Consider the following 25,072-nt stretch of genomic DNA (forward strand, 5'->3'; position numbering starts at 1 on the left):
CAATTTTCTATAAAATATGTAATTAAAAAGTTTGAGGCTTTTTAAAAAGTTTGAGTACACCTTTTGGCATTTCTCATATTACTGGGTCATTACCCCTTATACCTCTTGAGTACCTACCCACTTACTGATGAGAAGCGAAATAGCTTCAAAACAATAGATGTTACAGTAATGATGCCAGCGTACAAAAATTTGGTTTATCTAAAAAATTCAACTATGTAGTAGTTGAATTTTTATGATGCAAATGCACTAACCAATGTCATAGTTTTGAGGCTTTCTGTCCTAAAATATTTTTAATATGTAATTAAAAACATTAATTTTGTGCACTGCAGTGTAAAATAAAACAATAATGCAATTTATAGAAAATTGCACAGAAAAATAATTATTCATAGAATAAATGGTACATGTGTATGCATATATATTCTTTCATGGCAATTTACATTCAAATTACAGTCTGCAAGATCAGGATTTTCACAGTTGAATTTTCATGAATAGCTAGTTTAAGAAGTCATGGGAAAAATAGGTCTAGTGAATGATTAACTAAAGGCCTGACCTGCAATAGGGTGATCATTTCAGGTCAGGCAAATGATCAAAGCTGGACAATAAGGCTTATGTGTTGTTAGTTCTTTAATTTTTACTTTTGATAATAGAGAGCTATTAAGTGCTCGATAATTCCTATATTCTATTATATTATGAAACAACAGGGACTACCTTTATTTTAGATACAGGAAGCTTCTTTTCCATCCAACTCTCCTGGTGCAACTCGCTAATAATTCTTGGGGAGGGCGATATCAATTTTGCAAAACATGTGGGACATCTTCCCCACTGTCAGAACCATAGTGTTCAGACTGTACGGTCTCAACAATGAGCGCTCAAGACTTCTATCTTCAAACACCATACCTCTGGCAGCAAGGAAACCATTACGTGGATTAACATAAAATTAGATTTTTGAAGGTCTAAACTGCTTAATATTGTCCGATTATTTCTTTTTTGGTCCTGTAGCTTGACTTTAGAGTTAAATTTAGTGGTCTAAAAAAGTTTAATAGATATGGGGGGGGGGGATTATTCTCTACATTCCTTAAGTCGGACTAGAACTTTTCGGGGTGTCATGATCACAGGAATAGAATAGAGCAACTCACAATTAATCCGAAACTTTTGTCTTATGTTGTAGTGTTTGTTCTTCACGCATGCGTATAAGTGATCAATTGTCGGACAATAGGAATGGTCTACGGATATCGATTGAAATTTCATGTAGTTTCATCTCTAAGGTTTCCGCAATAAGTAGTTTGTGGTAGTTGTGTTGAATATTTATAATTTTTGTTTCATTAAAGCTGAATGAATGTCGTTCATTTATTGCGTGGAACGAAAGTTCCGATGCATTTGAACGACCCGCCCGCACAGAAGCTTCGTGTTATTTTGCTCAAAGCTGTATACTAGGTCATGCTGTGATTGGAATGTGGTGTTTGAAGGTCGATTTCTGAAGAATGTGTATAATTTGTTCATGGGTTTTGCTATGATTTTCATGTAGGTTGCATATTTGGTTAAGTTTATTGTACCAGTACTCGACATATGGAATGGTGATGAAATGTATTTTGGCCTTGTCGGATTTTTGTGCAATGTTTGTTGCGAGGTTTTGTTATTTATTTTATCACGGGCTATTGTTTTAACTTTGTTTATATAGGTTAACGGGTAACCCCTATTTGAGAATCTTCTAGTTAATTCATTTATTTCAGTGGTTAGAGAAATCTGAGTGGAAGAATATTTAAAGGCGTTAAGAAATTGATTCAGCATGACCGATTTTTTGTATGGTTGGGGATGATAACTGTGGAAATGCAAAAGCATCCCCTTATTAGTGGGTTTTCTATATATGCTGAAATTTAGTTTTTGGTCTAATCTGCATATGTTAAAATTAAGAAAATTTATGGAGTGGGTTTCTGCTTCAATTTCTAATTCAAATTTTAATCTCTGATGGATGTTATTAAAATCCTGTAGAATACTGTTTATGGTCAAATGATCTGTGATAATTAGGATGTCATCTAGATATTTTCCGTAATATGTGATCTGTGGTATAAATGGATCAAGACGGATCTTTTCTAATTTGTCTAGGTATAGTTCAGCAATGAGTCCACTGATGTTTAGGCCCATTGGGAGGCCGAAAATCTGTCTGTATATTTTTTTCTTGAAAGAGAATGTAATTTGCACTTACTAATAGTTTTGTTAGTTCGAATATTCTGTCTTTGGGGAGTCTGGTGTTATTAATTTTTATGTTATCATCGTTTAAGTAGGCCCAGATGATGTCTAAGGCGTAAGGTACATTTACGTTAGTGTATAGTGAAGTCACATCCAGTAAATATAACTTCATATCCTCCTTGATATGGAGATCTTTGAGGTTCATGAATAAAGCATCGTAGTTTTTTATGTTATATGTTAGGAGTTCTCGGAGTGGTTTTAGAATCGGGTAGATGAACATGGCTAAGGAAGCAAAAGCTGAATTCTTATATGACACGATTGGACGTATTGGGTATCCTGTTTTGTGTAATTTTACTTGGTCGAATAAGGTTCGGATATTGTATGTGCGGGCTTTAATTTGTTTAAGTTGGGCCATAGTGATGTGGTCATCCTTCCTATAGGTGGTGAGCATTTTGTTATATTTGTTAACTAAGCTGTTGAACTCTGATAGTGCAACGTCTTCGTATGTCGCTGTGTCTGAAATGATGGTGTATAATTTATTTATATAGTCTCCTTTATTGAGAATAACTACTGTATCGCCTTTGTCGGCCTTTTGAATAATGATATCGCGGTTTTGTCTAAGTGTGTGTAAAGCTTTAGCTTCTTCTCTATGTCGTTTTGATATTGAGGGGATAGTTTGGTTTATGATTCGATTCGTTTGTTGGATTAATACGTTTTTTGAGGCAAATCTCTAAGGGCGAACTCAAGATCAATAATCATTTGTTTCTTGGGGGGATTGTCGGAGGTAAATTATAATTTAAACCTTTATTTAATAGGGCTATTTGCTGAGAAGTTAGCGTAACAGATGATAAGTTCTTTACATTATCTGATGGATTATGGTCGTTGTGGGAACCCGTGTTTAAATATACCCGGGGGGAGTCATTAATATGTGGTAAATTTCTATTGAGAAAGGTGTGGGAATTTTTATCTGTGTTTTTGGTGTTTCAGTATGCACTCTGATTCTCAAAACGACTGTGTGACGAATGATGACCTCTGTTGTGTGGAAAACCCCTAAGGGCTTGTAATTTTAGGTTATGTCTATTCTTTAATGTGGTAGATTGGGCGTCGATTTTTAATTGAATGGCTTGCTTTAGAGTATTCCAATCAATACTGTTTAGGTGTTTTCTAAAAATATTGCAATATCGTTGAATCTGTTTAAAATATATCTTTTTTAGATTAAATCGAGATTTTAAAGCTAGTTTTACTATGTTGCTTGACGTGATATGAACTCATTTTTGTATTCCTTGGATTTTCAAACCTAGCCGAAATTTAGCAAATTTCGGTATTAAATTTTCAGAAAGACATTGTTTTAAAAACTGGATATGATATTTTTGGGCCGCATATTTCAATGTAATTCTAGTATAGTCTTGTTTTAACCTTGTTAACCATTCAGCCATAGTGTTGTATATTAATGTATAACTTGAGTGGTCAATTAAGTCAGTATACACGTATGCGTGAAGTATAGTTCTAAAAGGGCAATCAAATTTTGAATTTTGAGTGGAGAGGGAGAAGCAAAGTGTAAAGTCGACAATCTGTGGTATTTAATAGATTTGATAATAGAGAGCTATTAAGTGCTCGATAATTCCTATATTCTATTATATTATGAAACAACAGGGATTACCTTTATTTTAGATATAGGAAGCTTCTTTTTCATCCAACTCTCCTGGTAGAGTTGGATGAAAAAGAAGCTTCCTATATCTAAAATAAAGGTAATCCCTGTTGTTTCATAATTTAATTTTTATATAATGAATAGCATTTTTGACTCAACATACCAGGTTTAATTTGACAAAGGAAAAAAATTTTAATGTTTTCTAGTTTTTATGGTCTCTCACTTGATTTGTAATGAAATATTCAATAAAGAGATAAAACATCACACTTTTATGATAGTTTTAAGTTTAAGGCTTAATAAAAGTCTTACTCGGAGTTTAAGACAACTAAAATCAAATTAATAAATCATTTTTACACATAAATTATTTATAAATAAACTACCTTGAACTCTTATAGAGCAAGTGATGACAGCCTCTCCAGCTCTGTTAGTAGCTTTACACATATATGTGCCTGTGTCTTCTGGTAAAACATATAAGATATCCAAAGCAACAAAACCGAAATCACATTTAGTTTGGAATCTGTGACCTACATATAAAATAAATAAAATATTTAAGGAAGAAACAAAAAATAATCTTAAATAATTTAAAAAAGTATTATAAAAAGTAAACACACACAATTAAAAGTATAATTTTACTAATACTCTCATAACACAAATTTAATTTGTATTCACTGTATTGCCAGGCTCTATCTAGCTTTGCAATCCAGTATTCAGAATCGTAGTCTCCTGAAGAACACATTTTGACAATGAACTGGCTTCATAATTTGCTTTTCTAATTAAAGCACTGTTTTATACTTTCTGGATGCTTCATGATATTATAAAGTAGTTGTGTTCTATGTTATGGATAAAGCACTGCTAGAAGTTAACTTTTTTGTTTTGAAGGTATTTCTTATCAATAAAAAATTCAGTGTGGCACGAGCAAATTTTAATTCTGAAAGTGCGGCCCAGAGAAAAAAGTTTGGGAACTACAGCCTTACACCACGATAAAATCATGGTGTAAAGAGTAAGTAATTTGTATTAATCTTTATGAATAAGCCCTACAGAGAAAATGACATATGTGAAGTCTCATGCTAAGTGAAATACTAAGGGAAGAATTTAAAAAGATAATATGAGGGCTTCACTATGGATGCCAATGTCATTTGGCCGAGTAAAAGCTGTTCTTTTCAGCAAATGAAGAAATGTTTTCATCCATAAGCATTAGTAAATAAATAAGAGGAGTTTACCTCAATATAGTACGTGGAACACTTCCGTATGATACCCTCCAGAAATTAAAACGGAAAAAACGAAAAAAATCGACAACTTACCGGTACATTAAAGTAAAATATAAATAATTAAAGTAAAATATAAATAATTAAATAATCAATTTAACACAAATTAAATCTACAAAGTTACCATATTTCTTTCCTAAAATATTGCCTTCAAAACAACATCGTTCCGAAGTTTGCCAGGGTGAATTTAAATCGAAAAATTTCAGGCATAAAACAACTATCACTGGCGACATCACGTAATATTGTTAAGCTTGCCTTAAAATCTCGATATTCGGATAAACAAAAATACCTTTCCCAGGTTAGGAAGCTTCGCGATAAATTAAAAAATTATCTACATCCGAACGATTGGTCTGTATTGAAGACCTCCATAGATTTGCGACGGGAAGCACAAACCTCAGAAATAAAAAACAGACACGTTAATAAGTTGCAAACATTATCGAATAGTTCAAGACACGTTAATAAGTTGCAAACATTATCGAATAGCTCAAGACACGTTCATGCGAATTCTAACACATTGTCGCGAGCTTGCGACCAAGTTCACACGAGTTGGGTGACATCCCCCCCACAGACACATAACGCACTACCACAGAATATGTCGGCTAGTTCACGAACACCCCCTCACCCAGTATCCAACGAACCGACATATCAACAGGTTACAAATCTTTCCTCGTGTACACTATCGCAGGACCAGATTTCACTTTTATCCAAAGGATTAAATTATAATTTACCACCTCGAAAGCTGCCAAAAAAACAATGCGTAATTGATATTGAATTTGGACTTCGTAGTGTTCCACAAAAAGATGTATTTATTCAACAAGTTAACCAAGTAGTGAATAACATAAAAGAAACGCGACTTCCTAAATTGAATACACATGACAGTTCAGCTTTACGAGAACTTCGAGAAAATAAGGACATTATTATACAGAGGGCAGATAAAGGAGATACAGTGGTAATACTAGATAAACATGATTATATTAATAAGTTAGATTCAGTTGTATCTGATAGCTCCACTTATTGTGAAGTGGACCCGACACTGTTTACCAATTTGGTAAATCAATACAATAAAACGTTAACCACATATCGTAAAAACGACTACATTACTATGGTTCAGTTGAAGGAATTGAAGTCCAGAACATACAATATTCCTGCACTTTTTGGTCAGGTAAAATTACACAAGCCTGGATTTCCGATTCGACCTATTGTTTCCTACAGGAACTCGGCATTTTCAGCCTTAGCCACACATGTATATAACATTATAAAACCTTTTAGACAGGTTATACAATTTGGGATTAAGAATTACGATACATTATTTAATAATCTTAAAGACTAGACTCGGCGACAATGACAATTTATTCTCATTAGATGTTACCTCATTATATACGAATGTAAACGTTGAATACACATTAGATATTATTTGGGATATGTTAAATAAAAACTCGACACCGATTAATTATACGAAGCTGCCTATAAAGGAGATTTTTCACTTAATTAAACTATTAGTCGAGGCTAACTACATCACCTTTCGAGACAAGGTGTACAAACAAATTTTTGGATTACCAATGGGTTTGAGCCTGAGTGGCTTAATGTCAGAGATCTATCTCTCAACGATTGAGCAGATACATTTGACACCTTTTCGTCCCCATATCACATACTATGGGAGGTATTTAGACGATGTTCTAGTTATTACCGATAGTAGTACTATCCAAGACATTTTACATTCGTTTAATAATATTCATTCTAGACTCAAATTTACATTGGAAAGGGAAGATACGGATACTAAGTCATTAAACTTTCTAAATTTCACGCTTACCCGGGACTCGAACAAAATACAATTTAGCATCTATCGAAAACCCACAAACACCGGTATGCTTCTACATTATAATAGCTACCACCCGTTCACCTACAAAAGATCGATTATCTTTAATCAATTTCTAAATGCCTATAAATATTCAACGACGGATTCTGCTTTAGACTCAGAAATACAAATATTAACTAGCAGATTCTTGAACAGGGGTTATCCCATTAACACAATAAATCGAATTAGGGTACAAGCTAAGGATAGGATACAAAATACTGCACCAATCAACAATAGTAATATCAAAAAATACTTTATTTCTGTCCCATATGTTGAACAGTGGCACAAACAGCTTAACAGATTCTTTAAAGATACCGAATTTAAAATTATAGCTAGGCCTATACGGAAGTTACACACTATACTGAACAATCGCTCGGTTCTTTCGGCGTTCGCAACACAAATTAATGATCTAGTATACAACATTTCTTGCGGTGATTGCGACTCGTCTTATCAGGGTTCGACGCGGTTTTCTCTTAATATCCGTGTAAATCAACACGAAGCCTCAGTTCGTGCTTCTCGTTCAGCAGCGTCAGAATTAGCCTTTCATGCCATTAACGAAAAACATACTTTTTTATTTAACGAGGCCAAAATACTTAACGTTCAACGTAATTATACGCGACTATTAATTGCAGAAACCGTTGAAATTAAATTACATGAGAATTCTGTTAATGTTCGGCGGCCATATTTGATCTCCGATGCGTGGACCTTTACGCGCATGCGCAAAGACACATAATCACTATTTAAGTTGCAGGTTTAGCCTGATTCGGTAATTTTCATTCCTGTGATCACGACAGTCGGTCGAAAAGCATTGTCATCTTCAGGAAGGAAAATCGTTTTGAATATTTTCGTTAGATTCTTTTAATTGCGTTAATTTGAATTTTAATTGTTTTGAATTGATTTTGAATTGTGTTAAATTGATTATTTAATTATTTATATTTTACTTTAATTATTTATATTTTACTTTAATGTACCGGTAAGTTGTCGATTTTTTTCGTTTTTTCCGTTTTAATTTCTGGAGGGTATCATACGGAAGTGTTCCACGTACTATATTGAGGTAAACTCCTCTTATTTATTTACTAATATTATTATCAACGTAGAACATATTGAGTATTACAGCTCTGATTCATACTATCCATAAGCATTATAAAATGGAAAATGAAAAAAGTATTTTACAAAGACTGTATCGAATTACAGGAAAACAAGGTTTTACATCTGTAAATGATTGTATTTTCTGTTAGTGTTCCAATATTTTTGAAATATAGAGTAACAAAACAATTACAAATGGTTCCAATACATTTGGAAAATACAGAGGGAAACTATAAAAGAAAAACTAATTAAAGACACATTCTTCAATGATAAATAATAAGTAGATAATCAAATTTAAATGCAAAGTTTGAGTTACTTACATAAAGAACAACAACAAGAATTCCCAAAATACACAGATATATTAGTCCACAAAACCATTCCTTAAATAAGAAATTAAAATACCACATGTGAAATCAAATTACAGACCTATTCAAAATATGAAATGTTACAGCATTTTCCTTTTATAAGCCAGTTAGCCCTAAATGGTAGATCACACTTTTCCTGCTTAAGCTATCTTCAAAGGGTTGTGAAATATCACTGCTAGTGTCACTTATTATGCTTGGAAGGCATATCGCTGGAAGCACAACAAAAAAAAAAAAAAAAAAAAAAAGAAAGAAAATAAAAGTGGAAAAACCCTTAATGGAAAGAAGACTGGGAAGGGTCTATATTCTGAGGTTGTAAAACTTTACTCCATAGTGGAAAGACCCAGAGAAATTTATCTGTTTAATGTTGATTAAAATTATTATTATTATATCTAATTTTAATAATTAAAATAGTTAACAATTTTTAATCTAGATCACACCTAGATGGCGAACGCTTTTGTACAATGAATTTTTGAACATAAGTTAAATTGTTTACATTTATGATGAAAATGAAATTTCAAATCAATTAATTTGACAGACTAAAACATAAACAAGCATTTGATAGTCAGTGAGATGATTCTAAACTGTGTAAAATATAATTTTAATAATCATCATCATGTATTTAATATGTAGGTAAACATACCATGCTGAATTGGACTGCCATTAAAGAACCACTCCACTTTCATATATGGATCATTAACAGGTGTCAGAGTAGCTTCCAAGTGGGCACTTTGGCCTTCTACTAGGTTATCCAGATTATACAACGGGCGTCCAAATGTAGGTCGCTGATCATACACTTCATCTACAACAGTTCTTTGATAGCGACTCTGATCTTCAAGCTGTTGTATTTTTTGAAGGCTATCTGGTTGCTGAGATTCAAGAATTAAAGCACTCTTAGCTAAAAAAAAAAATAAGAATCATTATTATATCCAAATTATATGTTTAAATAATAGTTAATTATGTTATGATAATTTTTACTTTAATAACTATTTTCAGACAGAATTATCGCTGTATAGGACTCTAGGCACAGACATTGGTATTCAATGCCTATGAAACTTGCTCCATTAACTATATTTTTTCCATGTTCTGAATAAGTAGCTTGTACTTCTTTAGAGAAGTGCTATTCATTCAGAGTGTAGAATTTAAGAAACTTATGGTGGTACCTCACAATCTGAGGGATAAACAGAGATAAAATGGGCTTTTGCCTTTTCATTCAATTATTGTGTGTTCTATAAAAAACTGATATAGATCCTATTAGATAAATAATTGTAATTTTATGTATACAAAAAATGATCATATTAAAACACTCAACAAGTAACAATAATTTTCATATTTTTGCTTAATCAAAATATAAAGGATGGATAGCAATGTAGCATTTTTGACTTTTTTTTTACACAAATAATTAGTAAAATTAAGCTCTTACCTGTCACCTGGATTCTAGCAGTTGATGTAGCATATCCCATCTGATTAGTAGCTTTGATAGTGTATTCACCCGAATCCTCGGCATTCACAGTCAGTATGTCAAGTGCTGCAAACCCAAAGTCATACATGGTGCGGAATCTATGGCCTAAAGTAAATAAATAAAGCACAGAGTTAAATTTCAGTCATTATTATTAATATATCACAAGTTGGTCTGGAAATGAATTTCAAAAATGAATAAGAAATCAGTATTAGAAAATGAAAATGAGACACATAGCTTTTAAATACTGTGAATGCACTGCTTTACCAAGCTGTTTACCAATCATACAGCTGCATTACTACTTCAGAAAGTGGATGCATTTATAAATTTGTATGCCTAGACAAAATAATTATGCAAAGAAGAGGGACTTGAGAAAATGTTGAATAATAATTTAATGTTCTTTTTTATTTAAAAAATTATATGATGATCGTAAAATGCACTGTGATCTAAAGCAAACATTTACATATGCCTAATTTCAAAAGATACTCTAATTTACATATATTACTTTTATTTTATAATATTCTTTTTATAACATAACTTATGTTATTTTTTATGTGACAGAATAAAGTTTCTGGAAGTTTTTGGTTATAAAAAAGCATTGTGGGACATCAACATCCTGGACTATTTCCATAAATGCAGGTAATGGGCTTCTCCAGCGTGGCCACCACAGCTGCTGTTATTTCTGCTTTAAATTTTGCATGGCACACAGGTTATTTCTGCAAGACATGTCCTCAAGGAATTTCAAAAAAAATAAATTAAAAATGTTTGAAGATAATAAAGCCCTCAATACCTATGTTTATTTTCAAATATTGTATGCTTATTTTCAAATTGTACATCTTTTTTCAAATTGTAAATATGTACATAATGGAGTCAAAATGTTTTATGGTATTTTCTTACCACTTCTTCAGTGACTGCAAAGAGAGTAACAAAGGGTTATTATGGAATTCTTAAAAAAAAATTTTTTTTGAAGAATTAAATAGTAGATTAAAAAAGTTTTAGTAAATCAAACTTAGATCAAATTCGAACAATTTTGTTTTAAGGTCAATTTTATATAGTAAACAATAATAATAGCAATAATACGTAAACACTTACCAGCTGTCTTTGCAATATCACAGTCACAAAAGATCGCTCTGGTCACAAGAGCTTGTTGATTTGTTTATGGATGAAAAATATATAAATATACTGTGGTTTACTTAATTTCATTTCCAGGTGGTTGCCAGACAGTCTCAATTATCTTTTACAATATCAATCCCAGGGCTTTCTTGTGCCCTGAGGGTATCATTACTGCAGGTATTGGCTTAATGGGTAATGAGGGATGTTGATACACATTTAAGGATATGTGATAAAAATTAAATTAATAGAAATAAAGATAACTGTTTAAATTAAAACAGAATAGTTATTCTATTTTAATTTAAACAATTTTCATTTGTGACAGTGATATTGCAAAGACAGCTCATAAGTGTTTATGTATTATTGTTATTATTATTATTATTATTTACTATACAAAATTAACCTTAAAAAATTCTACGAATTAGATCTGTTTGATTTACTGAAACTTTTAATCTACTATTTAATTCTGCTAAAAAAAAAAATTAAGAATTCCATAATAATAACCCTTAGTTATTGTCTTTGCAGTCACCAAAGAGGTGGTAAGAAAATACCATGAAACATTTCATTCCATTAGGTACATTTTCCAATTCGGAAATAAACATAATAATAAATGTATTTTTTGAGTGCTTTATTATTTTCAAACAACAAAGTTTACCTATGCATCATGCTGCTCAAGGAATACCTTAAATTAAAAATGATTCTGATTAAGTGAATATGACAGCCAGACCCACTCATAAATGAAAATTTCTGATCTTATGATTGGGGGTGGGGAGGATGAAATACAGTCTCAAACTTCCAGACTTATATATAGTACCCAAGGTGCAGACTAACCATTGCCTTATACAACAGGATAATCACCTCCTTGTCCCTGGTGGACAAATTCCTGTATATTATTGACAGAACCCATGAGCTCTCCTAGCAGTCTGCACTGTTCAGAGAACTTCATGCACAATAACCTCTAGATCTTTTTCAGTCTCCAGTATCTTGTACAGAGCAAGACCAGAACTTACCATATTAAGTCAACAGAGTAAGCACAATATATAATCAAAACTCCCAAGTCTCACGTGTTCTATGACACCAAGAATAACATAGTTCAACTATTATAGATTATTATTAGCAATTAAAATTTTCAAGCACAGTTTTCCTGAACAACCCATAGAATGCTTTTAATTGTTAACCTTTGATGCTAAAAGTTGAAAAGTGGTATGATGGTGATTTAGGGCCTAATATAAAGTTCTGTTTCTGATCATAAAGATACAACTACAATAAATTTAAATGGATTCAAATTTAAAAAAATAAAAAAAATTGAAGAACGTAATTTTAGGGTAACCCCTGCTGGTAAAGTAACACCTTTTTATAGATCATTATACTGAAAATATTCAGCTTAATCACTAAGATAAAAATGCACTTTACTGCCAATTAAATAGTACAGTAATTTTAATCTATCTTACCCATTTGTAATGATTTTCCATTAAAGAACCATTCTATTTTCATGGAAGCATCAGGATATGGTTCAATGCGACACTCAAAATGACTACTCTGCCCTTCAATTAATTTATCTGGTCCACACAGTGGAGTTACAAAGATTGGCTTGCTTGTGACACGTGTTTCTTCAACAACCTCTCTTTGGTATCGACCAGCATCTTCTAAATGCTGGATTTTCTGTAAACCTTCTGGATGCTGTGTTTCAACCAAGAGGGCACTACTTCCTATAAAAATCATACAAAAATAAATAAGTGAATCTTTATTGAATGTACCATAGCCAATAAAACAGAAAGAAAAAGGTATATTATGTTCATAACAGCAGGAAGCTAGGGATAAAAAAAATTAACTGTGAAAGAAACTTTCTTCCACCATATAAAGTCCAAAAATAAAACATGGATTTTAACAAAAAAGTATAGTTATATTAATGAGTTGTAAAAATTATCACAAATTCTAGTCATCTATTTTTCACGTGTTAAATTATTATCAAAGACATATACAAAACTAAGTACCTGCATATATCACTGTCCAGCAAGTGAAATAAATTTAGTAAGCAATAATATCTATAAATAAATCATTACATATTTTAAAAGCTATAAATAATACTATTCTTCTTTTCCCATGCATGGAAAAGTTTTAAGGCCTGATGCAAAATGATTGCATTGGACCTTATCAGTATAGTAGAAATCCCTGCAGAATACCATTATCATCTCCCTAGTATAAAAAAAATACCGACAATATGTCAAGAAACGCCAAAACTGTAAGAACTGCACTGAAGGAATGGAAAGCAACTGTCTGGTCCAACATATCCTTGTTCTTGGTGTATCACATGTAAGGCATGACCATGGTATAGAGAAAATAATATGAAGTTATGGACTTATCATGTCTAGTGGGGACCCAGGCAATGGACAAAATATTATACACATTGATGCACATACTGCAAGCTTGAACCATATACTGCCAAAAAAAAAAAAAAAAAAGTATACTAAATGATAGCTGCTGTGCTGGTAACTCAGCTATAATAGATAAAACAGTTACAATAAAGTTTTAAACTCTTCTGACCTTGGCAGTACAGAGTATAAACAGAAATTTAGTTATTATCTCTGAGGTACCTCCGTAGCCAGGTGGGCAGGAGCAGCAGTGTATAGCACATGCTTCTTGATTAGACCGGGGTTAGCCCATGACCACCAAATATGGAGGATGCAGAAAGGTCAGGGAATGACCACCGCATATCCCCGGAGCAATATGGCCTTAGTTGCTAATGCTCCTAAAAACCAAATAACAACAGCAACATTATCTCTGATATATGTAATAATGTCTGAATGAAGAGCATACTGAAATCATGGCAGGATGCAAACAAGGTGTATCCTATCATAGTGACTTTTCACACACAGCTATAATATTATATCAATGAAGACAACAGGCTGATTCCTTAAAATTTTTAACAACAGTCAACAAAAACAGGAGCAAAACTCTAACAGTGATACAGATCTGATTCAGTGATTAGAAAAAATGAAACTGATAATAATACAGATAATATGATCATTGCCAAGTAGGCCTTGACCATCAGAAATCATATTGTTATAATTAAATCTTGTTACTGGGGCACTTTTCAAAGTGAAGCATGGCAAAGTTTTTAATTTGCTGTGAAATAATATATGGAAGACAACAAACAACCTATTCAAAGTAAACAGACAACAATTAATGTTTTCCAGAGCTAGCCAGCACACAAAATACACATGCAAAGTTTATAGAGGTGCTCTTATGCAGATGCCTCAGGAGCAATAGAAAAGGATTCAGATGACTCCCTGACAGTGGAACAATTGGTCCAAGAATCCTAGGAAAAAATACTATTCCAATATTATGTATGTTAACCAGTTTCCTCTGTAAATCTATAAAATCAGATACATATTTCATATGTCGTTAACACACGTACTTTGTCATCAATGATAACAAAGTACAGGTGCATTCAGCTGACTTATTTTGATATTACATATTATTAAATGTTATAATTTTTAAAAAACATAGCACACATTTATTCAGACTCCAAAATTTGTAGCAAAAAAATTTTTAAAAATAAAACTTTACAAGTAATTTTCATAAATACTCTCAATGCTTTCTCTCGAAGGTTATATTTAATGGAACTGCCGTATACACGATCAAGCCTATTTTGGGGAGAAATTAGGTAATTTTATACTTTTATTTAATTGAGAAATTATTAAGCATACCTTTAACTGTTAGGGTTGCAGAACAAACAGCTTGTCCTAATTCATTAGTAGCCTTACAGGTATATGTTCCACTATCCTCTGGTTTTACATAAGACAGATCAAGAGCCACAAAACCAAAGTCATGTGTTGTAGTAACTCGAGTAGCTACATAATAAGGAAACAAAGTATGTAAAATGAGAAGAAAATTTAGTAAAAAAAACCCTGAAAAGTATAAACAGAAATCACTACTAACAACTATATAAGAGATATTTAAAATATTACTATTATTTATTTTATTTACTTGATTTTGACCTTACTCTGAGCAGAGTTGTGCACTGCATATCTAAAGCTATGCCTTTAAAGCCAGGTTTCATTTTAATGAGAATACATTGTACAGCTTATTAATAAAATAATATCAAGCAAGATTACATCTTTCTTCACATTATTTTATTAATAATTACTAGACTGGATTATAGGCAATTGCATATGTGCATATGCATATTGTAGCCATTGCAGACATTAGTGCATATAACAAATATTACACTCAGTACTGCATATTCCTTAACATGATCTTGGAACTATGTAACAATTTACTGTATTGCAATTAATTTGGGTTGGGTTATTTCATTGAGTAAGGGAAAATTTCTCACATCAGCATGGGAAACATTTAGATCCAAATCTTACATAAAGTTGATGTTATGTTTATATTATATATATTGGTCGATTTTATTTAATTAAATGGTATATATCTGTAGTCTAACGTTGCACAACTGACAAATACCTATTAATGTAATCTTTATCAGATATCATTATTATAATCTTCAATAAGAACACAATACATATATATATATATATATATATTTTTTTTTTTTTTTTTTTTTGTTTTAAAAAGGAAGAATATGGTAGAAAGAAAGTGTAAGCTTGTGTTAAGTTGGGGCAATTAACAGAGTCCTTGTAATTTCAGAAAACAGAAGAAAATATGTTTATTTCTGGTTGTTGAGGGTGGGCCGCCAGTAGAATAAGTAATAGGAACAACATTAAAGGGAAAAGGAAATAAGCATTTTGAGAGTAAACTGTGCTATACATAGTAAACACAAGAATAATAACCATTGGGCCAAATGGTACCATCTGAAGACCTTCAAGCAAGGGAAGTAGTAGGTAGTATATGAAAATAGCGAAAATGAGATGAAAGTGACCAAGGAATTCAGATCATAACATAAAGATGCGAAAACTGCTACTGCACTATCAGAGAGTGGAAATCTGGTAGATGGGGAGGTCTCCAGTAGGGAACCTTTGTTCGAGTTGCGAGAGGATGGTTATGTGTCAAAAATGACGATTAAAAAGGACCAGTGATAAGTGGCAAAGATAGAAGGGACCACTGATGCGTGTTGGTGAGGTGGCAAAGAAAAAAAAAAAAAAGAAGCTAATTCTGTGGGAAAAGAGTTGCAGAAAGAGAGGGTAATGTGTGAACTGAGAAAATAATGCTAGCAAATGAATACCCTACAGTTTTAATGCTAATTTGCTATTCATTCTCATGCTATCGACTACATCAGATGAAATGTTTTCATTACACATGCCAAATATTAAATCTGTTACAAAACTTTGTATAGAATTGTGGATTGCCAATCACGAAAAATACTTTACTATGGATGGCATTATTGTGTTCTGTGTTGTTTACGAAATGAATGTTCCATGCAAGGAAAAATTCCAGATCGACCAAAATGTGAAAACATCACATCATGTTGTGGAAAAGCAAGGAAAAATTTCCAGAGTAGTCACTTTTAACCATGCCATATACTTCAAAAGAAGAGAAAAATGATTTGTGTCTTGCCCTGGTAAGCAGCAATATCCGTTTAAATGGCCTGTCAGCCTCTTTATGCCCCCTCAGCTTCGTAATCTGAGTAAGAGGAAGAATCCCATCAGCATTGAGCATGCTCACACCATTCAAGGCCTTGTACACCACAATCAGCTCAATTCACAGGTGCCTAGTCTCCAGAAACTGCAATTTACAGAACTTAAGCCTTTTTGGAAAGAGCACCCCCTTTGTTCCCTTCACCAATCTTGTTGCCTTTCCTGTACTCATTCTAACAACTCTACATCCTTCCTAAAATGGGGCCTTCGAACCTGTATGCAGTACTCAAGGTGTGGCCTGACTATTGCCTCATACAATCGGATATTCACTTCCTTTTCCCTGCAAGCAAAATTCCTGTGTATCATTGACAAGACCCCCATGACCTGCTCTGGCAGACTGTCTGCACTGCTCAGAAAACTTCATATCTGACTGCACAATTACCCCCACGTCTGTTTTGTTCTCCACTACCCTGAGTGTAGTACCACACAGTCGGTACATTTCTCTGGGGGTTACTGCTACCCATATGAGTAATTTGCATTTATCAATGTTAAACTTCAATTACCACTTCTCAGCCCATCTGTCCAACTTTTCTAGATCCTGTTGCAGTAGTATACTGTCATTATTGTCATTTACAACCCTGTCAACATTTGTATCATCTGCAAACGTTAGCATTAAGCTCAATATACCTTCATCGATATCATTGATAAATATACAAAACAACAATGGGACCAACACCAAACCCCAGGGGACTCCACTAATAACATTAGTCCAAGAAGAGCAGTGTTCATTGATTACCACTTTCTGTCTTCTCCTACTCAACCATCCTTTTATCCATTGTAGCAACTTGCTCTTAATGTCATACTGCTCCAATTTGTACAGTAGCCTTCCATGTGCAACGCTATCAAAAGTATTCCTCTATACCTGATTTCCAGTATATGATATCAAAATTATTTTTTGCTTCCAGTTCCTTTGTGAGTATCCAATCATCATAGTATCCAATTGTGAGTATCCATTTGTGAGTTCCATCATAGTATCCAATCAAATTGGTCAGACAAGACTTCCCCTTAACAAACCCATGCTGTCTCTAATTATTACTACAGTCTTGTCTAGATGATCCTGCAATGCTTCTTTAACCAGTGATTCCATTATTTTTCCCTGGAACAGAAGTTAAACTAACAGGTCTGTAATTACTCGTGTCACCCGTTGATTCCCTTTTGTGAATCGGAGATACATTTGCACACCTCCAGTCCATGGGGACCTCCCCTGAATCTAAGGATGCTCTCATAATTATGACTAAGTGTTTGCTTACTTCTTTTGCCACCTCCTTTAATATAAGTGGATAGATTCCATCCACCCGAGGTGCCTTTCTCATGTTTAACGTCAACAATTTCTCCTCCACTTTGCTCTCAGTTATTACAAAATCATTAAGCTTTCTGTTAAGAGTTTAATAAGCTTCTGTCCTCCACTTCTCTACAGAATTGCTCATGTGTGAATTTAGATGCAAAATACTCATTGTTTGTCAGCTATCTGAGAAGGATCATCAACAGTTGAATTATCGATATCAAGTGGACCAATCAGATTTATTCCCTTCCTTCTAGAGTTTATATAAGTAAAGAAGTCTTTGCTGTTTTTCTTTGCATCCTTTACCAAAGATTTCTCATAATCTGCCTCCACTTGCCTAACCTCCTTTGTGATATTAAGGCGCTTCCGTAGCCAGGTGGGAAGGAGCAGCAGTGCATAGCACACGCTTCTTGATTAAACCGGGGTTTGAGCCCGTCACCACCAAATATGGAGGATGCGGAAAGGTCAAGGAATGACCACTGCATATCCCAGAGCAATATGGCCTTAGTTGCTAATGCTCCTAAAAAACCCAACAACAACAACTTGTGATATTAATTCCCACTTTAAGAGAAATCAGGAGTTATAGTTGTGAATAGAACTCTTACTGCAGTAGTAAATGGGAAAAAAAGACAGTATTCTTCTCTTTATAGACAAGAAGCTCTTTACTATTGAAGTAAAATTTGTCATCAAAATAATGAAGTATGGAGGCTATTGTTCCCTGGGCTCAAAATCTAATCATGGATTTTGAGTCATATTCCAGATTTCATCACATGACAATAGCCTTCTCAGAACCCTGACCTGAACTGAATCTACTGGACTATTTTATGATCTGAATTGAATCCACTGGCATTCCACAAAATACATACATCCTAAAATTGATATTTTGAAATTATTATTGGTCAAAGCAGCAACCAATATCTGAATGGAAACTGTGTATGATGTGTTAGATGAGTGGTTGGGTAAATTGTAGGACTCATAAAGACTAGCAGGTCCATTTAAAATACTCTTGTAACAGTATTTATGCAGTATACTAATGCAGAACAAATGTGCTTATTTATATCATTTGTTGGTTTCTATTTCTGGCTTAAAAATATATATAGGTATTTTAATATTTTCAAATATACAAGTCCTACTCTTGTAACAGTATTTATGCAGTATACCAATGCAGAACAAATGTGCTTATTTATATCATCTGTTGGTTTCTATTTCTGGCTTAAAAATATATATAGGTATTTTAATATTTGCAAATATACAAGTCCCTTTAGTATTTCAAAAACCCATACCTTGCATTAATGGTCTTCCATTATAGAACCATTCTACTTTCAGTTTTGGATCTCCTACAGGAATGAGGCGACACTCAAAGTGTGCACTTTGGTTTTCCCTAAGCTGTAGATTTTTCATTGGGTGAGTAAATACTGGAGCTTGAGTAGTTCTTTCTTCGATATAAGCTGTGCGCTGATATCTACTGGCATCTTCCAGCTCTTGGATTTTCTGCAAGCTACTTGGTTGTTGTGACTCCAATATAAGTCCACTCTTTCCTGTAAATTTAATATAAATTTTTAATGTTAATTTGAAACTTGCTAAATATCAAATCAATTTTAATATTTAGATATATTAGTTATTTCTAATTTCCTTATACTTAACTGTAAAAAGGCCCTTTATTGAAGTCAGGTGTGTGTTCCTTATACTTAACTATAAAAAGGCCCTTTATTGAAGTCAGGAGTGTGTTCCTTATACTTCCAAAATTTTATTTTGCATTCTAATTTGTAAGTGGTTGTAAGCCTGCTAAAATTTATAGCCAATATAATTTAACAGGTTAAAATTACTCATAAAGATAACACAATGTTATTTCAACTAAGCAGTTGTTATCCTGTTAAAATTTTATAGACAATATAATTTAACAGGTTAAACATATCCATAAAGATAATGCAATATTATCTTCAACTATTATTCCTATCAGAAAAACACAAGAATAATAACCATTGGGCCAAATGGTACCATCTGAAGACCTTCAAGCAAGGGAAGTAGTAGGTAGTATATGAAAATAATGTAAATGAGACGGAAGACCAAAGACAATGGCACACGTTTATGTCCCATTCTTAACCTAATCATTATAAAATACATCTTAGGCTGTTAAATATTTGAAAATAATTTTGAATTTGTATGGGATTTACTAACCTAACTTAACAGAAGTAATAAAATGTCAATAATAATGAGAAAATTCACAAAAATAGCAATTTTTATTTATTCCTAATCAGGGAAATTATATGCTAATTCATCCATAGAATAGTTTCCCTGTTTAACTAGTATACATTCATTATCAAAGAGTGTCACTACAAGAGTCACATAAAAACAGTAAATATTAAATTAAGAGCTTACCTATACACTTCAGTGTTACTGAGGTAACAGCCTCTCCCAAAGAGTTGATGGCCTTACATGTGTAGGTGCCTGAATCTTCTCCATAGGCACACATGATATCAAGAGCTACATACCCAAAGTTCAAAGTCTCGATAAAGCGAGTACCTATACAAGGAAGGTTTAATAAATTTCTGTAATAATAAGCAAACAAAAAAAAAATACTTGAGTAAAGTTTGTTTTATTTAAAAATATTTTATTTTATAATAAACAAAAGTAAATTAATAAATAACTTATATTGTAAGAATGGTAACAGCATGAATATTCTGTTATTTTATTATAATATGTATTTTTTTATTTTTTGGCTGATTCAGAGAAAGAGCTGCTTCTGTGCATCATTTAGCCTTAATAATACTATACTAAAAATAAGTTTTTATTATAAACAATTAAAATGATTTTGAGAATATTTACCCATTTTCACTGGTTTTCCATTGTGATACCATTCTACTCTTAGTTTTGGATCACCTACGGGTATCAGCCGGCATTCAAAGTGTGCCCTCTGACCTTCTTTTATTTCAACATTTTTAGGAGCACTTGTAAATACAGGAGCCTGGGTTGTTATTTCTTCTACATACTTATCTCTAGTATACCTGAGAATCATATAGATAAACAAACTTAGTATGATCATGGAATGATATCAAATATATAAGCATAGCTACAAATATAAATAGAGAATTTAAAAGGAAGAAAGAATGTCATTAATCAAATTACATAATTAAAAGAAATAATAAAACAAAGGCAAATTTCTCTAGAAAAAAACCATTTCTTCTCTAACTATAGACAGAAAATTCTAAATTTCATTAATAAACATTTTAATTATCTATCATTACCAGACTATCTACAAAGCATATATTAAATAGGTTGAGTAAACTAAATGCCGATAACATCCTTACTCTTTCTCAGTAAACACACACATAAGGGGACATAAATTTAAGCTGAAAAAGGGTGGGCTTATAGGTTAGGTTTACAAAAGTTTGCTTTCAGCCAGAGAATGACTGAGCATTGGAATAATATTCCTCCAGTGTTGTGGAAGTGAGTAGTTTGAATAAACTTAAGGAAGAATTACAGAAGTTATGAGAAGAGATGGAAGGATGAGGTGAGTAGGTGTTTTTACTTTTTTTTTAATTTTCTTTTTGGCTGATGCAGCATAAGCTTATTTCATCATTTTGCCACTACTACTTATTTCCTTGCCACTGCTAATATTAATATGCAACTCCCCTTAAAATACACGTGATATGTACCCTGGCCTGAATGTGTTAATATGTTATTTTCAACAGCTATGACTGTATCATGAACTTCACGATAAAGTCAAGCTTAAAAATTTAGAACTATAAATAAATTAAAATCAAAAAGGATATTACCCATTTAAAATTGTTACATTACTAAGCATGCAGGGTGATGATTTCACCAAGCACTTTCATTACATGATGCTTCAAAGATTCCAGTACTAATGATTTCAGTACTAGAACATAACCAATATTAACCCTTTCAAGACTGAAATTGATGAACATGTGTGGACTACCAGGAATCACTATTCCATAAGCAGCCAGCTCAGTGGAGTGAGTTTCTTCGTGCAATTTTGAAATTTTTGCACAGAAATGGTTTTAAATGTTCATTTGTTCTTACTTTGACTCAATTACCCAAAAATTAGAGTAAAATTATTGTTAAAAATCAAATCAGAGTTTAAAAAAAAGAATTCATAAAAAATTGATAAAATTCATTGTTACTATTTTTTCAAAAAAATAAAATCCTCTGCAGCTATTTATTTATAATTTCATCCAATTTCTTCAACTTCTAGACCAAAATTCCAGATAAATTCAGCTTTATAAATCAAATAGCATGATTGCAATCTGATTTGGATTTACAAAAAATTGAGGCTAACAGGTAGCACAAGCTCTTTATCTATTTTTCAAAGCTATTTTCATGCTGCCATATACCAAAAGCATTTAACATTACTTGGAAACACAGTCAAGAGAGGAGCACCTACTGGAAGACTTGAATACAAATATGCACATTATCTGAAATGTACTAAAAACATGTATATATGTACTGTTGGAAACCCACATATGAAAAAAACATACATGTCCATACTCCAGAAAGAGTTAATACTATTACTGGATACGTTCAAGTCTACTTCTTTGCGTCATTTAGCCAAGTGCATACTAATACTCTTACAGGGTCCAATAAAAGCACTGAAGGTTATAGGTACTTAGCAAAGTTTGAGTATCAGATTTGCTTTTATGAATCAGGATTAGCATTAGCATTAGTAGAGGCAACTGATGCAAGAAAGCAAGCTTATGCAGCATCAGCCAAAAAAATAATAATAAATAAAAATAAATAAAAAATAACCACTTCCACTTCACCCCTCTGTTCGTTCAAAATACCTGTCCAGCTGAGCCTTAAACTTATTTAGGCTATCAACTTCCACGACAAGGGATGGAAGTCTATTCCACCAACCAACCACCCGCTGGCTAAAGGCAAATTTCCTCACGTCTATCCTACATCTGTCTTTCCTCAATTTGAATCCATGCCCTCTCAGGTGATTATTCTGAGCGAGAGGAAGAATCCCATCAGCATTGAGCATGCTCAAACCATTCAAGGCTTTATACACCTCTATCAGATCACCTCGCTGGTGCCTAGTCTCCAGACACTGTAATTTGCAAAACTTAAGCCTTTCTTCGTAAGAGCATCCCTTTGTTCCATTCACCAATCTTGTTGCCCTTCTCTGTACTCGTTCCAGCATCTCTACATCGTTCTTGAAATGAGGCCTCCAGACCTGTATACAGTACTCTACGTGTGGCCTGACCATTGCCTTATACAATGGAATAATCACCTCCTTATCCCTGCTAGAAAAATTCCTATATATTATCGACAATACACCATGAGCTACTCTTGCAGCCTGTCTGCACTGCTCAGAAAACTTCATATCTGCCTGCACAACCACCCCCAGGTCCCTTTCATTCTCTACCACTGTCAGTGTAGTACCACAGAGTTGATACATTGCTCTGGGGTTGCTGTTTCCCATATGTAGTACTTTACATTTGTCAATGTTAAACTTCATTTGCCAACTCTCAGCCCATCTGCTCAACCTTTCCAGATCCTGTTGCAGTAGTATAGTGTCAGTAGTGTCCTTGACAACCCTGCCAACCTTCGTATCGTCTGCAAACTTGGACATCAAGCTTGATATACCATCATCAATATCATTTATAAATACAGAAAACAATAATGGACCCAATACTGAACCCTGAGGGACTCCACTAATAACATTAGTCCACGATGAGCAGTGTCCATTGATTATCACTCTCTGTCTTCCCCCCCTCAACCACCCCTTTATCCATAGCAGCAATTTGCCTCCAATGCCACACTGCTCCAATTTGTGCAGCAGTCTTCCAAGTGCAACAGTATCAAAAGCCTTTCTAAGATCCAAGTATATAATATCAAAGTTATTCCCTGCATCCAGTTCTTTTGTGACTGCATCATAGTATCCAATCAAACTGGTCAGGCAAGACTTCCCCTTTGAAATCTCCAACCTGTATTCTCATCTACAGGATAAAAAAAAACAACTATTCACAGTATATTAAAATTAAATCTTAAATTATAAGAGGAAACCTCATACCTTTTTAGTAGGATTACTAATTCAAATCAAAAGGAACGATGAAGCCCAATAAGTCCTATTATTATAATAATCTTAAATTATAAGAGGAAACCTCATACCTCAAGAGAGGAGATTAATTAAAATTAAATAAATGTGTCTACAAACCTTGAATAATCTTCTAACTGTTGTATCTTTTCTAATCCTTCAGGATGTTGTGTCTCTGAGATAATAGCAGATTTTCCTAAGTAATAAAATATTAAAGCAGTGCATTAATAAGTGACATGACTATAGGAAATCCATATTATCATTACTATATCACTATTATAAATTCTGAAGCAGCTGATAATAATTCAAGTGATTCCAACAAAAATAATTTGTAAGTTTCTTTAGTCTAAATTAATACTGATGAAATGTGTTTATAGTACATATTGAATGCAGCAACTAATTATTTTCAAAGTCACTAGTATACCATAAGTATGTTGTGACCACATAAACAAAATTAATGTGTGCAGATGCCTAATCTCCAGATGCTCCAATTTTCATGACTAGGTACACATACCAATTTGCATTGGTATACGTACCAATTGGTACAAATTGGTATACATAAGTATACCAATCCATCTGAAGCCTAATCATTGGGCTCCATCAGGAGCCATCTGGAGCCTAATCTTGTGCAATAGAATAATCACCTCCTTATCCTTGCTAGCAAAAGTTCCTGCATCATTAACAAAACCCCATGAGAAATATTGGCAGCTCATCTACATTGCTCAGAGAACTACATATCTGACTGCACAATTACCCCCAGATCTTTTTCATTTTCTACTACTCTGAGCATAGCACCACACAGTTGGTACATTAATCTAGGATTACTGATACCCACATGCAATACCTTGCATTTGTCAATTTTAAACTTCAACTGCCATTTCTCAACCCATCAGCCGAATTTTTCTAAACCTTGTCACAGTAGCTTATCCTGATTACTGTCATTAGCCACCCTACCAACCTTTGTATCATCCGCAAACTTAGACATTCAGTCTGATATATCCTCATCATATCCTCATCAATACCATTAATACATATTGAAAACTACAATGGTCCCAGCTGAACTCTGTGGGACTCCACTAATAACATTAGTCTGGGGAGAGCAGTGCCCATGGATGGTCACTCTGTCTTCTCTCACTCTTTTTTTTTTTTTTTTTTTTTTGATT

The 25,072-nt window shown here is 33.2% G+C and overlaps 1 protein-coding gene across 1 annotated transcript in view; it reads right to left on the bottom strand.

The window, feature by feature from the left end:
* LOC150082232 (uncharacterized) overlaps positions 1 to 25,072 on the bottom strand; it is a 1,008,282-nt gene that overhangs the window by 504,474 nt on the left and 478,736 nt on the right. The window contains exons 63-71 of the mRNA XM_090379191.1: positions 24,030 to 24,105; positions 20,681 to 20,859; positions 20,234 to 20,377; positions 19,138 to 19,392; positions 14,683 to 14,826; positions 12,424 to 12,681; positions 9,827 to 9,970; positions 9,047 to 9,301; positions 4,216 to 4,359 (exon numbers count right to left, since the gene is read on the bottom strand). Coding sequence (XP_090235317.1) covers positions 4,216 to 4,359; positions 9,047 to 9,301; positions 9,827 to 9,970; positions 12,424 to 12,681; positions 14,683 to 14,826; positions 19,138 to 19,392; positions 20,234 to 20,377; positions 20,681 to 20,859; positions 24,030 to 24,105 — 1,599 coding nt within the window. The remainder of the gene's footprint in view (positions 1 to 4,215; positions 4,360 to 9,046; positions 9,302 to 9,826; positions 9,971 to 12,423; positions 12,682 to 14,682; positions 14,827 to 19,137; positions 19,393 to 20,233; positions 20,378 to 20,680; positions 20,860 to 24,029; positions 24,106 to 25,072) is intronic.

This window comes from Mastigoproctus giganteus, chromosome 8 (assembly GCF_048544385.1).
Source record: "Mastigoproctus giganteus isolate SK-2022 chromosome 8, ASM4854438v1, whole genome shotgun sequence".
Classification (NCBI taxonomy): domain Eukaryota; kingdom Metazoa; phylum Arthropoda; class Arachnida; order Uropygi; family Thelyphonidae; genus Mastigoproctus; species Mastigoproctus giganteus.